At 34.2% G+C, this 17,935-nt stretch overlaps 1 protein-coding gene across 18 annotated transcripts in view; it reads left to right on the top strand.

Annotated features, from left to right (window-relative positions):
• Positions 1-17,935, top strand: part of RIMS2 (regulating synaptic membrane exocytosis 2) — a gene marked incomplete at both ends in the record, with an annotated part of 475,681 nt that overhangs the window by 314,703 nt on the left and 143,043 nt on the right. For 5 of the 18 annotated variants that reach the window (XM_084260502.1, XM_084260508.1, XM_084260499.1 and 2 more), the window contains one exon: positions 4,860-4,925. The exons of 12 other annotated variants lie outside the window; for them this stretch is intronic. In XM_084260502.1, the coding sequence (XP_084116628.1) occupies positions 4,860-4,925 (66 nt within the window). Of the gene's footprint in view, positions 1-4,859; positions 4,926-5,513; positions 5,622-9,283; positions 9,350-11,620; positions 11,684-15,971; positions 16,047-17,935 lie in introns of all 18 variants that reach the window. One more of the 18 variants, XM_084260491.1, reaches the window with a different exon arrangement.

The following is a 17,935-nucleotide window of genomic DNA, read 5'->3' as shown; positions in this document are numbered from 1 at the left end:
AACTCCATACAAAAATGTCAGATGACCTCAAGTCTAATAGTGATGTAAAAATTCCATCAAAACTGAATGCATAGTTAGAAGTAAAAATCATATAATTTTTAAAAAAGCTGAATGGCATAAATGTTAAAATTCGTTTTATGATAGTTTTAAATACCAGGCCCTTAAATATGTCAAATGCTGCTATCAAATCGTATGCTGATTTTTCTTGGCATGTTAGAGTTGCAGTTAAAATACTGTATCTGTTGCCATGTTGTCAAAAATGTCAGAATTATACTGTGTATACTGGTAACTCAAAGTGGGAAATCAAGTTAATCTGTTATCTGCATATTTATTATAGATATACTAGTGCATTTTTTTGTAAGTACCCACTCTTTTTTATGAAATAGCCAAATTTGTAATGGAAAGAAACTATGAATGCTTGTGATGTAAGACAGCCCCAGGTTCCATAAGACCCCTTGTTTGGTCTCACTTGCTTGGAAAAATTAGTTGGAGTTATTTGCTATCCTTGGAGTGATTAAGCCACTGTGAGGAAGTATAGCACACCTTTTCCGTGAAGACATAATTTTATTAGTTCTACACTCCTTTTCCTTGAACAATTCTGTGCTCAATCTTGTGATTCTAACTTGGTCCCAGACCCAGCTTTTTACCTCATTCTCTTCCACAGTACTTACCCTAAATCTCATGTGCCAGACCTCTCTTTTCTCCTCTGCCACCTTCAATGGCTCTTTTTTTACCCCTAAATTTCTAACATTTCATTCCAAAGAACCCCCAATGCCTTACTCAGCAGTCTGATTAAACTAATTCCTGCTTTTTCAGATTGCCACATTTTTAGAAAATTTTAACTTGAAAACTTTGGGAGTATTTGGTTAAAGGGAAATTCACAACAGTAAAAAAATTGTATTTATTTTTAGCTATGTTAATTATTTCATATTTGTCATACTTTGATTTACTATTTCAACTGAGAAGTGTAAAAGAGTGTTTCTAAAAATGGAGGATAATAGTGTTGCTAGTGATACGATCTATCGCTTAAAGTAAATGACAATCAGATAATACACTGGAAAAAGCTGATTATCAGAATGGTAATGGGATTATAGAAGTTTCTTGTGTCAACTGGGTTAGGTTCCTGAAAAAGCTAACAGTGGAACAGAAAGTCTTGGTTTGCATTCGGTATTATTTATGGATATTCCAATAAGCACAAGATTGTCGGGATGTATTAGTAGCCCAACACTTCATCCTTTACACTGAAATAGCTGGGAGTCTACTCCCCGGTCTAATAGGGATGCTGGAATGTTAATCAAATTGTGAGACCTGGTCACATAGAATGAAAACTGAAAGGAATAGGTTGTCTTCTAATGCCTCATCTGTACACTTGGGGAAAATATCCCAAAATATCCCAGACGGTAAAGACCAGGATAAACTCTCCCTGCACAGTAAGGACAGAAATTTGTGCTGTGGGTGGTTCAGTAAGGCACGGTGCATATGTGTGTGTGTTTTCAAGTGTGCTTCTGAGCATGTTCTGGTATGTCAAGCCTGTGCCTGGAAGCTAAGTACTCCCAATTAGGCAATCTCAGTGGTCGCTGAATCACTGATCTGTTTTGTTACCCTCATGGTTCCTTGAATTTTTAAAAAGGTGTAGGGAAATAGGCAAATAGGTGAGCAATATTAGAGGATTTTAAGTCATCATGTTCTGTTTGCTTTAAAAAAGCAGTTATCCCTTTTGCCTGCATGTTTGGAATCTGCTTGACAGAACAGTGGGAATCTGTTTTGATCTCATAAAGGGTTGTGTGTTGGGGGGAGTGGTATGTGTGTGTGTGTTTGTATTAATGGTCACATTAGAAAACTTTATCAGACTAACTTCATTACTTTAAAATAAGTTAACAAAATATGTGATGTTTCAGAAATCTGCAGATTAGTATTTTCCTTTTTCCGTACCATCTTTTCATAGACCGCTGCTATCAATTTCTGTAATGTAGCAAATAAGGAATATATGGTAAAAGGCTAGAAACCTAAATGAAGGTTGCAAAAATACCCACAAACCTTGCTCATGTCTACAGTCTTCCAAGCATTCCTATCTACATGTGCATTAAAAATCATTATTTTCATGGACAGTTTGAAAAGACATGTTTATTATAGATGCGGATCTGGAACATTTCTGGAGTTCTTACACATTTAGGCAATTCATATCTTAATGATTTTACTATATTATGATTTATTTACATTATGATTTTCAGTGTTTTAAACTATTAGCCATGTGAAAATGGGAAATTCCAAAGAGACAAGTGCTTACATGAGTAATATATCTGTAATTATTATTGTAGCTATATTATGGAAATGCACAAACATCATTAGGTTATACATTCTTCATTTATGATGAATGCCTTGTACTCTAGCAAGTTACTGTGTTAATTCATGTATGGAAATTATCTTAATGAATTCAGACATAATTTCTCATTTTTCGCACTGCATTTGTAAGAAGAGTTTATAGTGAGTTATTAGCTATTATGAGTTAGGTAACATGGATAACACGAGCTCTAAAAAATAGAGAAAAGTAATGGCGTAGGATCAAGTCAAGTCTAAGCTAAGGTTTACCTCCCTTCTCTGTATAGACAAGCAGACTCCTGGGTGATGAGTAAGCTTATTTCAAAAAATGATTACATATTGAAGTTTATAAGTGGTTATATTTAAATGACAGCTTACTCTGATTCAGAGTTTGAGAATTAGAAATATAGGGTTGAACTGCCATATATTCACAAGAAGTCTCAGAACTTGATAAAAAAACTAGGCCTCTGAGTTTCTAGAAGTATTAGGGCAAAACTCAATACCTGAGGTTGGGCACTTAAAATAATTTAGTGGGAATTTGAAAAAGATATCATATTCCAATCCCAAGCAGGATGCAAGTGAGTGAAGGGTAAAGTCTGAGTTGTTCCTTCCTATTGACAGTAAGTTAAGCTCCTTGCAAACAGTAATTGCATTCCCATGAATTTCATGTTCTGTAACACATGTTCTGCTTTGTTTAAAGTCCTCAGCTTGGTTAAAGCTTTGCTCTTTAAAAATTGAAGATATTTATTGGTGTCTTATATTGTTTAAAGACTATCAAGACAAGTTGTCAACAATTCATTGGAGAGATAAAAGGGGAAGTGAAAGTGAATTCCTAACATTAAAATGTCATCTACCAGCTGGAAACACTTAATTAGTTATTAACACTAAAGTAAAACTTGCAACAGTTTTGTAGTGTTAATGCCAAGGTTGCATCTAAATCATTTAAGTCCATATTCATGTGGATACAGCCTGGAAATGTCAGCAAGTAGTGGTGAGAATGAGCTGGTATGCAGTTGTTTGCCATCAGCTCACATATCATAGCTGCTGTGGGGTAGACTCCTACATTTAAATTTGATTGTTCTTCCTGTGGGTGTGCATATATTCTAAAGCAAATTTTAAGAACATGATGGAATTTAATGCTTCTTGGCAACATGCTGACTGCCAGCCTGCTATGGGCAGACTGCTTTTGGTACTCAGGTCTGTGCATTAGTGTAAGAATCATAAAGCTTTTTGCAGCCTGTGATTATTTTGTAGCTATGACTATTTTCTTAATTGTTAGTCCTTAGGATCTCATTTTTAAAGTTTCAGTGTACCACGTCAAATTGGGCCCTGCTGAATTGTGTATGGCTCCTCATGCTTATAACAAACTGCAAAGTTTAAATTGCTTTATCAGGAAAGTACATTTGAAACTTTTTATTGTGGTGACTATGCTTTTGCATTTTTTTTGACAAGAAGTGAGCACAAGATCTCTTGAACTGTATAAAATTAACCAAGTAACTTATAAAGAATATTCCCATGTGGCTGATGATGCAAAAGAGGCAAACATAGGTAGTGTAGGTAATATAACTACCTGTATCAATATATTTGATTACTAGAAAATCATTAATTATAAGAAAATTAAGATATGAGAAATAAAAGTGAGGCTAAACATGACGTTTTCCATGTTTATTGTGAAATCATTTTATACTTCCAATGCGGACTTTTGTGGTTGCTGTAAAATACCTCAGCTTCAGAGGAGGAGGGACTCATTTGCATTCTAATAATTTCTAGTGAATTAGGAGGAAAAAATACTTTCAAAACAATTTTACCCATGTTGTGTGCCTATATTTATATTAAAAAGAAACAACAATTTTCTATTTTTGATAATTGGAAAATATCCAATGTGTAACAAACGTAAGTATATTTAAAATATAGGAATTTTGACATACATTCAAAATACAAGCAAAATATAAATGCCTTTGGTTCATTATTTTGAAATACATGTGTTTGGGTTTTGGCAATATATATTTTCATTAATTATTTAAATAAGAACAGCATTTTGATCTAAATTAATCTTTTATCACAATAGGATAAATATTAGGAAAACTTGCACTCTGAAATTGGAAGGCTCTTGAGCTAGCTGTGTGAGGACAGATTTCCTAATGGTGGTAGCCTTTCAGACAGACTAGATAAACCTCTGCCAAAGACATTCATACTGAAGTTATCATTCAAGCTAAGGAATGAGCAATCTGACCTGTAGAGATGGCTTTCAGACAGAGATTTGTACTTTTTTTACCTGCCAAATGAAATAATGTAGAAATGTAGGTATCCACTTGATCTGTAGTCTGGCTTCTAAGAATAAATGTGTGAATCATCTAGATAATTTTACCTTTAGAACTGTACCTCTGATTTCTAATTTTGGTAATAATTTCAGAGCTATGTATGATGCATTTGCAGCTCCTGTATTCTCTGATTTTTGTGTTTTCTGTTGTGTGGTGTTTATCATTCCTCCACCAACTCATTGTCTCATATTTGTATTTTTCTTCCCGCCATCTACTCAGTCATTATGTTACTTTACCTCGTTCCCGATACACCCAGTCCACAGATCACCATTACAGAGATGCCAGGTATATATTTTCCTCTGTGTGACGGTGTGGATAATGCATGTACTTCTATGTACCTACATTTCCACTTCTCTTTTAATTAGTCTATATATAGTGATAGAAAACTTAGAAGTGTCGAGTTAATATCAGCATTAACTTTCTTAGTATAGTATGTAGACAAACACTGGGTAATTCTTCTGTTTGACTTTCTATGTATTTTTTCACTGCCATCACTGTTATTGGTGGCCCATGAAATTGATGTTATATTTACATCATTCTAATGTCTTTTAGAAAGTCAGTAAACGAAGTTATTTGAATCAACAATCACACATGCCTGCTAATACTGTTATTTTCATATACAAAATGTCATACATGTATGGCTGTGTTAAAGGCTACGACAGATACAACTGGAGTGTGGTACCTGTCTTGTGGGCTCAGCTGCAGGCCAATATACCTTATACTTGTAGTTTTGCAAAATCCACCCAAGTTCCATCTCTGAGTTTTGTTCCAGTGTTTTTTTCTGTTGCTGACATTGCTTGCTTCTCATGTTGTTTTGTCCTCATTTCATCTTTGTGTTGCTTTTCATTGTGTTCACCCTTTATGTTTTGGCAGCCAGGATCCCACAATGTATCCTCTATTTTGTGAAGATGCAATCAGATTGCTTCGCTCCCGTAAGATGTGCCGTACCTATTCTGAGGGTGCTTACTATGATCTTGAGAGGTATAGTCGATGTGGAGCATATTGATAGCTCTGCCACTTTAACCATACAGTGTTTGATTTCCAAACTGAGCATGTGATCTACGTTTTAAGGGATAAACAGACACAGCAAAGATTTTTTATAATACTCTGTGAGTATGTATGCATCTAAAACTAACTACTCAGGACTATGCATAAATCCCAAGAGAGGCTGAATATCTTCACAGAAGTCAGTTACAAAAATTAGGTTATGTGGATATTATATATCAGTGTCTTTGTATAACCCTTATTTTTGCTGGAATTTTCCTCATAGTCCTTATTATTCTCTTTGAAATAATGAGGAAAAGCCTACTTCAAAGTACATAGAAATAGAGTGTTTCTGAAATCTCATACTTTGCTTAACCAAAAAATAGATTTAAAAGTAGAAATATAAGCTTAGGTTGTAGATATCTGTATAGTGCTTGCTCTGTAATTCATTAGTACTTGGATACGTTCACAATACCTTTGTGTGATTACACAACACCAGAGTTCCTATTTTTATATGAAATATATGACAGAGGGAAGTTGAGCCCATAATAATTCCTATGGAATAATTATACTTGAAATAAAGTGTCTTTTGGGAGATGTAATAAGACATGCTGGTTTACTACTGTGATGATAATATTTTCAGATATATTGCAAAACAGGAAAAAGTCTAGATGGTTGTGTGTGAATAGAAATAAGGATATGAATCTGATAAACTGCGCACCAATAAAAAAGAAATGGTACCGTCAGATCTCAAATAGCAGATACAATGGTTGATATGGTTATTGCTTTACAAGAGAAACCATGCAAAATTGTCCACAGCAAGAACTAAGGAGTTTTTGATATATTAACTTCATGGCTGTGCTCTAGATGTGAGTTGCTCTCAGAAGCTTAAGTTTTGCCCTGGATTCAGATGGTGTAAATACATATTTTTAGTAAATACAAAACTACTTTTGGATGCAGAAACAAAATAAAATCTGGAATTCTGTAGTAAGTATCATAGAATTACTTCCAAAGAAATATTTATTTTTTAAATTGACCAATAATAATGGACATTAGAAGCTTTAGAACTCAGTTAAATGTTTGTTTTGAAATTATGTTGTCTTACATGAAACCTAATATAAAGAAACTGTGTAAAAAGTTCTGCCTATGCGTAGAAACTTTAATAAGGAGAGGGATTTGGTGGTTTTTTTTATGAAAATATGTGATGATATGTACTCATGTGTGTTATTTAAATAGTTAATTATTATATACTTTTTTTTGCCTTAGTTATATACTCATATTTTCATTAGTGTATCTGAACCTATTTCAGATTGCCAGCTGTACCTGTGATATGCTGAAAGTTTGAGCTATTGTCAGATTTTCTTAGTGTGAGGATCTGACTTAGAAATCTTCTTCTTTGTTTCTACAGAAATTAATTTCTCAAAAGGAAAGTAAAATCAATGAAAATAAAGGGCAAAAGTGAGAGTATTACATAAAGATGAAAAAGCTGGGATTTAAGGAGTTAGATGGAGTAAATCTTTTCCAGGGCTTCCTTGAAGAGATGACTATTAAAGCTAATTCTTCCTGGGATCTGAAAGGAAAATCTGACATGAAGTGGAATATCTCTAACTCACTGTTAGAGCAGTACCTTGAGAATCCTTGGGCCTAGGACCTGATCCTAGATCCTCTGGTCCTCTTCAACCCAGGCTGCCTATGGGTAATGTTAGTGCTCAAGTGACTTGAGTCACATTACCAGATAGAAACTACTCTGAGTGCCTCATAGCCACTGTAATTTTTCCTAGGTTTTTTTGTCCTTTGGGTCTCCATATTCTGAAAGCAGGTCTCTAGGTATTTAATGACCATTGAAAGCCTAATCTCTGTCCAGTTCCTCCTTACCTACTGAGAGAAAAAGAAAAAAAAAACCAAACCAGCAAACCCCCTCTTCCTTATTTTGTTGAAATATATGAAATATTACCTTTAAATCAATATCCAGCATTTATCTTTTCCCCCATTTAATGTTTACCTTGAATTACTGGGGTTTTTTTTCAGGTTAAAGTGTTAGTTCTATCTTCTTAGTTCCGTCTGCTTAATCAATGTCATGTTGGTATCAAGCAACGACCTCTTTTCCGAACTTTTACTTTCACTTTATTAAATATGAGAAACAACCTTCCAGTTTCCACTGTTCATCAAAATAGGAAACATTGTTTTGCCAAGGCTAGAATTTAGGGAATAGTCTTTCATCTGGGACAGAGAGTTTGTATCTTATGTCACTGCAAGTCCACCAGTGTGGGGGTCCTGCAGGCAAATATGTCATACAGATGCAGCAAGTCAAAATTACTTTCCTCCTTCGTTATTCATGGCTCCCTTATTGCTTTTCTTGTAGTCATTCACAACCAGCCCATTAACTCTTGTGGTCTCTTCTACCAGTTTTTTGCCTCTTTTCCCACACAGAGTGACTACTTGGTTCTTTTTCGTATTTTCTCTGCTGAAGTTTGTTTCAGTTACTGTTTATCAGATTTTGTAGTCTCTAGTTCATTAGTTTTACGACGTATTTACATTCTCAAACCCCTTTATTTCTGACTTGATTGTTAGGATACAGTGCTCGTCATGTTGCCTTCATGATAGTTCCCTCCTTTTGAAGTCCAACTGTTTCCCTCAAAAAAGGAACGGAGGAGGCATTGACAAGATACTTGCTCCAGCATAGGCCCAAGACAGACAATAGGCACATGAGCAGCTTCAGTGACTTCAGGGTGCATTCTCAAGAATACCCTGCTACTCAGTGCCTCACCCCAATTTTCCTTGACTCTTTACTGTGATAGTTGTAAACCTAGCTGGTACCAGTTCACACTGCTGCAGCTACTCCAATTGAACATACGTAAGACATCATGGCTGAGCATGTAGAGCTTTACTTATCCTTTTATTTATATTCCCCAAGTCATAATCCTATAGTTATACATGTTAGTTGATAATTTGACATTCACTCCTTTTAAATTGGCTTACACATCATCTCAATGACAGAGTAATGGTCTCAAGTTTTTGATTCCAGTAGATTTCCAAATAAAAATAGCATTCCTTCACAAATAAAAATCTGCAGAAAACCTCACTGTATGACATTCTTTCTCAGTTAACCTGTCTCAGTGCTCAGCTTAGTCACTAGGAACACCATACTGTATGCTTTTTAATTTTTTTTTTCACTTAGCCTGTGGGTTTAGTGTTTAGAATGCAATAAAATCTGGTTTCTGCACACTTTGTGCAGGATGTGAGATTTATTACAGGCAGAATTCCTGTTGCTTCACCTAAGGAAATGAACCTTAGCTTTCCTTTTGTTTTCTGGCTTTCATTTACAGTCAGAAATTTTCTAAAACCCATATTCTATTTTTGGTGAAATTCCCAGTTGCTCATATACTGTTTCTTATTGATGTAACTTTTCACTCCTATGAAATATGTGTGTATTGATCAAGTGTTCTTAATATGTTCTTAATTATTTCTGACTATAATTTGAAAGTATTCGCTTAAAATGACAGATAGATGAAAATACATGTTCAGAAGATACTGCTGAACTGTAGATAAATATGCACTATGTTCATCACTATCTTAATACAGTAAGGAAAGACATCGTGAATGCAGAGAAGCACCTTTTACAATGTCTGAAATATCTGTGCTGTTTATTTCATATTCAGGAGGACTAGGCAGGAAAGAAGAGTGCCTAATTCATATTATGACGACACAACCTATACTTCTGAAAGGTATTTTAATTTATATAGTAAAAATAGATAAATTTGAATAAATATTTTTTATAAAGTATAGTCTAAAATTTTTAATTGGCCTAGATTAATGATATTTAAATTTACAGTGCACTTTCTACAGTATTTTTCTAAATACAGAACAACTACTCTCCATAGCTTTAAGCACCTCGTTTTTCTTTTACCTCTCCATTAACTTGACTTTGGAAATTTTTAAGCATCTTGAAATTTTTTTTTTATTCATTATATATGGGAGGAAAATCACATTGTACAGATGAGCAAGGTACAACTGAAGGTTTTTTCCCCACTTAACTGCAGCATATTTTAATGGCTGACCATATCAGTCAGGAGTGATTATAGGACAATTCAGTATCCTCAGTTTCATTCTTTAATAACCTGAGTTGCTTAAGAAGCTCCTCAGCTTTTGACATGTTACTGCTCATATTGACTTAAAAATGACTAACCACCTGCCTTCAAATTGATTTTGGGTGCTTGCACTGCTGGGACTGAAAGTACTATTGTTTTTCCTAAATTTTGGTATGCATATAGTGTATCACAGTGAATATAATAGATCTAAAAATCTGACATGAAAACTTTTGGCATGTCTCAGGAATTAGTTCGATAACAGCATTTCATGTTTAAAGAGCTAGGAAAAGTCCAAAAAGAAGGAAATTTGGAGAAAGAAGCAAGCTGATGTTAGTCTCCCTTTGCACTGTTAGATCTTTTATATTTCTTGGCCCGTTTTTAAGTCAGTATATGATTTCTGTCTACAGCATGGGAGCAAGTAAAGCAAGGATTCTTTTCTAACTAATAGCAAAATAAAATTGGTTTTATTTAGTTGCTAGGAATAAATACAGTCATATTTAAAAATAATAAAGTGCACTGCAATTTTAAAGCCATGTTTATATATTTATGGCATCTATAATGTACATTTACAGAAGACTCTTACCTAAAATACTGGCTAACTAAAGAGACTGGATTCAGTTTTAAGCATGTGGACGATTGGGGAGAGTGTAAAGACAGACCTGTCATTCTCCAGCTGTATTCTAATTTAGACTGAACTAAATCTAAATCTGATTTAATACTGAATTAGAATAACTTCCAACCAGTGACTGATCTGGCTACAAACCTTGCAAAAATATGCCATTCTCCATACCATCCAATTTGTTATAAAAGTAACAAGAACAGCTGACTTTCGCCTATAGCACACTCCATACTGTCTTGCCTCTGCATAATGATCAGGAGGTGTGGAGTCACTTAGTTTATAAACATATCACAAAACCTCAGATTCTGAAATCTGAGAAGTTTGGAGAAAAATTGAGTCATGCAAAAAATACTTCATATATTCCTGAGTACAGGTTCATGAGAGCCTTTGGATGAGTATATTCCAACCAATAAAAAGTTCATGGTGCAAACTTTGGCTAAGATTTTCAGTACAAAGGAAGAATGATATCCCAGTTGATAATATTGCGAGATCCAATTGAAATTCCCTAAACAATATTGGATTATTTTTATTTTTTTCTTAATATACTGGAGTAATGGCACGTAAAAAGTTTATACGATGGTTTCTGAAATGAGAGTAGCTTTTTTGTAATGTTCTTTCTTTTCTCCATGATTCTACATAAGATAAAATATTTCTACATGTGCTTTATGTTGTCTACAACTGATTTGCGGAAATGATGCTTCAAATGTTTAGGAAGCCCGTGTTTGGTATCTGGAAGAATAATATAGGTAGAAAATGTAATTAGTTTTCATTGTTTGATCTGAGAGAAGTGAGTTTTCTTCTGCTTCTTAAATAACTTCTTAAATAACTTCTGCAAAAAATAACTACCATATTAAGTAGAAAGAGAATTTTTAAAAAGTTAGCTCTTTGAAGTGAAAAGCAGTATTTTAAACTATTTTAAACTATATGGAATGTTAAATTTGTAATAACCATTTCAATAACCATTGAAAACATGAAACTTCTATTTAAGAAAAGATAAGGATCAGTTAATCTTCATGGAACTGAAATCCATGGCTAAACTGCAGAAAAGAACCAAGATGAAACATATTAAGGATTATATAAGGAAAAATGAAACAGAATTTGTTTGCTTTTTTATCTGAAGATATACGGTTTTCTCATACCTAATAGAACATAAGAAATTTACAGAAGTATTTGGAAACATTTGAAAAGCTTCCCTTTTTACTGAGAAGTGGTCATGTCATATGAATTAGTGTGTTTTTAATAATAAATGTTTCTTTATAACACTTCTTTATTTTAACTGCATTGTAAAGGTGGTACAATGGTGCAAGTTCATGGGCAGATCATGTAGTCAATGGTTCAGCTGAAAATTATGGGTAAGTAAAGAGTGTAGCATTTACAGATATAGCTAAAATGTATTTCTAATCTTTATAATAAGAGTTCATTTTTAATTGTACCAAAGATATTCCTAATAAGTGTCTTTTTCTTGATGTCTTTCCTTCCTACCTCAGAACTAAGGCACATTTATGTGCTACTCTTTTTTTCTCCAAGATTAAGCTGTTCAGTTACAAATAGAAAAAGAACATCAATTATGTTTGAACTATTTTTAAAACTTGTTCTCACTGTTCAGGGCCACTTTAATGAAAAAGGGCTTTTTGACTGATAATACCTGCCTGCATTCACAGTGTAGGGAATGTGCCTTTGAGATATAATACTTTTCAGTTTCAAAAATAATCCCAGTTGTCTATCTGTCCATGTGACTGCTGCATAACCCATGCAAAGTGCAGCGTACCTTCTAGTCTTCAGTTCTTCCCAGGTGCGGTTGCTCCTGATCAAGGGAGAGCACAGATTTTCTTTACTAGTGATTCTTTGACTTTACTCCTTTTTTCATTTCTCTTGCAACATTTTTCTTCTTTATTTTTACTTTTGTGTGTATGTGTGAATGTGCTCAGAGCTTGCTTCTTTCAGCCCTTCTCTATCTTGTAAGTAGGAGCTGCACTGTGCAGGTGGCATATTTTGGCTGACTAAAACAAATAAACATATGATGTGGCCCATAATGCTGGTAAATCCATAAGTTCTTTAGTGAAATTCCCACAGAGTTGCTGGAAACTTTTTCTTAATAAAGAGTAAGAGTTGCAAAACTGTATCTCAAAAATATTTATTGTGAAGTGCTACAGAATAATACTATACACTGTGTCTCAACTGCTATAATTTTGTGCATACTAATACTAAATAACAATAAATTGTGCTGAATATTGAATTAGTTACTTATTAGTAAAATAATTACTGTCAATACTTTGAATTTTGTGCTTCTATTTTTTCTTTTGTGGTAATACAAGTCAATATATCTCTCTGGAGAAATAGTTATATACCTAAAACAGGTCACTGGAAGGCTGTTAGACTCTACTCAGTTGAATATAGCAAAATGTATAAAACAATACTACACATAAATACTATGTATTTATATATATAAGGAATTATTCGCAGTTCACCTGCAGTCCTAAGGCTATGTAAATGCAATTCTGGTTCATTTTTGATCTATATATTTTGACTAATGCAGGAATTCTGTTTAAGAATTCAAGGACTGGAGGAGAACATAAGTGACTGTTGAAACTTAAAAAATCTTGTAAAAACCAGAATTAATCCTTCAATATTTTAAACCAGATTTCTCTCCTCTCTGGATTTGAGAGGTTTGTAAGGGACTTTTGGCTCAATGTTAGTACAGCCAAAGAGACTTGAGACTATATTTCTTCCTTAGCTTTTTGAGCCGAAGTGCCACTGTTTGCTGGCTCTTCATTTTTAAGTGTTTGAAGCATACACTTAATTTGTGCTTGAGACAAGGGCCATGGATATTTGTTCTTTGTGGGAAAGTGCACAGCATTTGAAGAAGGCTGGAAAGTACTTAGTGTAAATAAAAGCTGTTGTATTTGCTTTTGATAGTCACATTAAATAGTCCTGGTTTACATAATTTGTCTTAGATTTAGTGTTGAATAGATGTTAATGTAGGTAAATATTGTGGGGAAAAAAACAGATTTGTAACTTGAAAATGAAACTTATTTGTTAGTACAGTCTGTCCCCGTTTAAATTTAGCTCCAAAAAGCTGTGGAAAAAGAATATGAGTGTTTGCCGTGAACTGATCTGACCTTTAGGTAGACCATGAGGCATAGAACTTATTTTAATAGAATGAAGATTACTCAAATAGATCAGATTCCATTAAGATCAGTGGATTTACAGAAACAGTATGCCCTTTTGGTCATTTGTAATTTAAGAACTTAAAAGATAGTAGTCTTACATAAATGTTTATCGTGAATGTTCTGTTTCAAATCCTAACTTCATCAAGTGACCAAACTCTTGTTGACTTCATTGAGGTCAGAGTTACAGGTCTATGGCCAACAATTCAGGAAACAGATAAACACATATTTGCAGTATTAAGCTGTTTCTGATATTTTGCTCATTTAATGTCTGCCATGTTATTGGTCTTTTAAAATGTTACTGGAAAAAAAGAGGCCAAATAAATACAGTGTGGCATGTACAAATACAGTTATATTTAAGATCTGAGGAAAAAAACAACAGACACACAAAAAACACCATGATCTTTTCAAATATCACATTAAGTCCTGCATGATACAAGGATATGTTTAGCTACATGCTTAATTTTGACCTTACAACTAATTCACTTGATTAGTCTGTTGGGTAAGCGGTCAGCTGAACTGCATTCTACCATTCAGGCCCTACCAGGAAATGTTTCTCTCTCATTACTTCTCTCTCTTGAATCTCTCTGCATTGTTTTATATACCACTTAGCCTTCAGTCATGAAATAGATGTTCATTAAAACCCTTAAATGTTCCTGTCATTTCTCAGACATTATGATACAATATTCAGGTTGAGTGGGTGATATATTGTATGTTGAAATGGGAACAATTATGTGATAAATAATTATAATAATAAAATATGTTTATATTTATAATATTTTGTAATGTTTCTGATATTTTCATTATCATTTAGATTATTATCATGGAGAGTGCTGCAGCAATATATGCAGTTACAAAATTGACCTGGGGGGAAGAGGATTTCAGCTCTTTGAGAATTTTGAGTTCCTAGCTTTTGAATGCTAATCAGTTTTATCATGATCTTCAGTGACTCATCTCATGAAGATAGAGATGTTTGTGTCAGTTGAGGGTCTTTGTTAAAGATGATAAAATTGGAGGTATTTGTCAAAATAAAAGGCACTATTAAAAGGATATGTAAATGAAAATATATGTTACAAGTACCAGAGACAATGATGTAAAACTAAACACTTAAAATACTAGATTTTAGCAAACAACTACCTGAGTCTCTTGAACTTTAAAATTAGTAGTGAAGAAAACCTCCAAAATTTTTATATTGTAGACACAGAATAAAAATATGAACAAATGTTAATATGATAACATTAGTGCAAGTTAAATTGGTAAGCCGTGAGGCAACATGCATGTTGCTTGGATTCAGCTGGAAGTTCAGAATCCTCTTCCTCAGAAGCATTTACCACTTCTTATTTTTGTTGAGATTTTCTGTGAAGAAGCAACTGCTTACATATTTTTAGTATTTCCCTTCAAAAATATAAGTTACTTTTCTATTCCTCCAAAATACACAAAACTAATTGGGTCTGGTTTTACAGATAAAGAGGATATTAAATTCTTCAGCACATCGTTTCAGTCTTAATTGGTCCAGGACTGGCACCACTTCCTGTTTTTTAATATTTGATGATAATAGCTAACATAATCCTCTGACTGCATCCATAGAATCATAAACTAATTTGGATTTGAAGGAACCTTGAAAAAACTATCTGATCTAACTCCCTACTTGAACCAGGGCTTCACTATTCCTCAGTAACTAAGCAGCCTTACAATCTATTGATGAAGCGTATTTTGGAGAGGAAATCTCAGCAGATATAGCTGTATGTGCTTTCTTTAAGCATTATCATAATTGTATCATGCTATTATTTGTTAGCATGTGTAGATATATCTACAACAGAATGACCAAAGTGACTGCAATGGCATGTACAGATACCTAAGCAAGCTGTAAGCAACTGAGTTTCTGCAGCAGTAGCAGTCTGCAGGTAGCAGTGTGGAGCACAGCTTGCCTGGGATTGCAGCTGAGTTCTCTGCTTTGTCTGCTCAGCGGAGTTAGCTAGTAGAAAAGTAGTTCAGATACTGGTATGTTAGTTTAGTCATGCCTGTGATGGTCACGTAGTCATACCTGTAGGTATCACATGCACCACAGTGTAATGTGCATGTGAATAAATTGTATGTGTGTGTACACATATGTGTATAAATAATATACACTATGTAGTTATAAAGCATGATAGACTGTTACTGCAGAAGAAAGATCTTGCTTTGCTTCCTGTTTCTATTTTGCATTACATTCCTGGCTTTTAAAAACTATAGCAGCACATAACTTAATATTAAGTTTCTATATACATATAGGTGAGTGATTTGGTGAGCTGTCCAGTCACCAATTTATCTAGATATTTGGCAGTACACTGCTCCTCCCCATTTTCCCATGTTCCATTACTATATTTTTGACTCAAATTCAAGTTTGCTTGCTTGGTACTAGAAATCTCAGTTGTTTGTAGACATGCTTATCTATGTTATGCTAACAGAGGATCTTGTGTCTGTGACTAAACAGCAAAGTACCTATAGCTAGTAGAAGAATAACATGTCCAAGGATTGAAATCCAGCAGCCATCCACAGACACTGACAGGTATACCAATGTCTATTAGCTGGAATTTGAAATTATGAACATTAGAAAATGTATCGTATTTTTCTTGTTCTGTGCTCAGTGTTCCTAGATGAAAAAAGATGTACTAGGATGTACCGAATTGTAGTGTACTGTAATCCTACAGCAATTCTATTTTTATTTCTTCAGTTTTTTGTTACAAGAACAACCTAATACAAAATTGTGATTGGCATGATCACATAGCTTGCTTTTTTTCAGTCTTGCATGCAGTAAAAGAATTGAACATGGGCTTTCAGAGAAACAGTTTCAGTTATTTTGTGGAAAAAATCCCGACTTTATTTTATTTGTGTTGTAAGCGGTTGTGATTGCTTACTGTTGGAGAAATGTTCATATTTTATAAAGCTTTCTCTATACATAACTTCAGATCAACAAATGTATGCATTTGTTGAAAATTCTCCTTTTTATTTGTTAAGTAACAAATCTGAAAAATTAAAAATTAGAAATGTGTTCTTTTTCTGCATTGGGAATAGAGTTAGCTTTTGAAATTTCCAGAATATGAACATCAAACAATGCAGACCAATCACTAGTTAATACAAAATGTTGTAGTACCTTTGCTTAGATCTTTAGTTACTAGAATTTACAGTGTTACCTCAATAGTATGGGATTCTAATTTTGAATGTTGATGGGGTTGCAATATAAAATTAATTTGTGAATACTCACAGAGCTTTCTGCATTGCAGCTTACATAGAGCTCAAACAGTTTCGGAGTGATAGGTGTGCTTGGTTAAGAAGCAAACAAGCTTCTTGGTTAAGAAGCTGCTGCATTCTTTCCTCATCATGGGGCAGAATTACGCTCCTGAGTTCTGTAGACTTTGACAGGGCGACAGGTCACCTACCATGCATGCTTTCCTTAGCAAAGGTGGAAGGATGTTATGATAATACTAAATGGAGGAGGTCACTATTTGAGATTTCATTAACTGGTATTTTTTATAATGAAAAGTCTGCTAGCAGAGATAAACTCCTCTAGCATACGTTAAAATATCATATGGATGGGCAAGTACTTAGATTATTATAAAAAAATCAGTCATTTGTATGATATGTATTATAATGAGAATAGAGAAAACTTTCATCTAGATAACTTGGGAGCACTAACCTTCAAGAATGGTATCTGAAATGTTACGGATTTAATTCACTGAGGTATTTTAAAAACTCCCCCTCCATGCTTATGGCTGGATTATGAAATTAATGCATAGCTGTATACTGTGGTAGATGAGGATCTTCACTGTTCAAACTTGTCATTGGAGCAATGCTTTTTTCTATAAAAAGACCAGTTCATTTCTGAATACCTGAGGACCTATATCTACTGTTAAAAGGAAAAAAAATAATTGTGAGGAGAAAGAACATGCCTGTTATACTCCAGGCAGTAAAACTGTCTGTGGAATTGTTCTTTGTATGTGTATGATTTAAAACCACACAGTGAAGCTTTCAAGTGGAAGACTGTCAGTACACTTATATAGCTCCCCTTTTGCTGCCGTGGGTACTGAGAGATGCGCAGCTTGTAGTCTGGAACTTGAGGGTAGCAATTCAGTTTCACCTCAGGATTCAACTTAGTCTTTAAATCTTTCAGTATACAAAGCATCAGTGTTGCCAAAGGTTCATGTAAAAGTAAATGGTTTGCTGCCAAAATCCATGTTCTCCTTCACTTCTGGCAATCCCTGATTGTCTTTCCACCTGAAGTAAATGCCAGAAAACAGATCCCTACCATCCTAAAAAATACTTCTAATGGTACAACTAGAGAATGAGAAGAAGAGAATGAGGCCACAGGAGTAATAAGTGAACGAGACTTCTCATGAAGTGTTTATGTGAACCATGCAGTTGCTGTACTGTTGGAAGGAGAGGGAAACAGAAAATGGA

This window comes from Gallinula chloropus, assembly GCF_964237585.1.
Source record: "Gallinula chloropus genome assembly, chromosome: 2".
Classification (NCBI taxonomy): domain Eukaryota; kingdom Metazoa; phylum Chordata; class Aves; order Gruiformes; family Rallidae; genus Gallinula; species Gallinula chloropus.
This window is presented reverse-complemented; position numbering and strand designations above follow the sequence as displayed.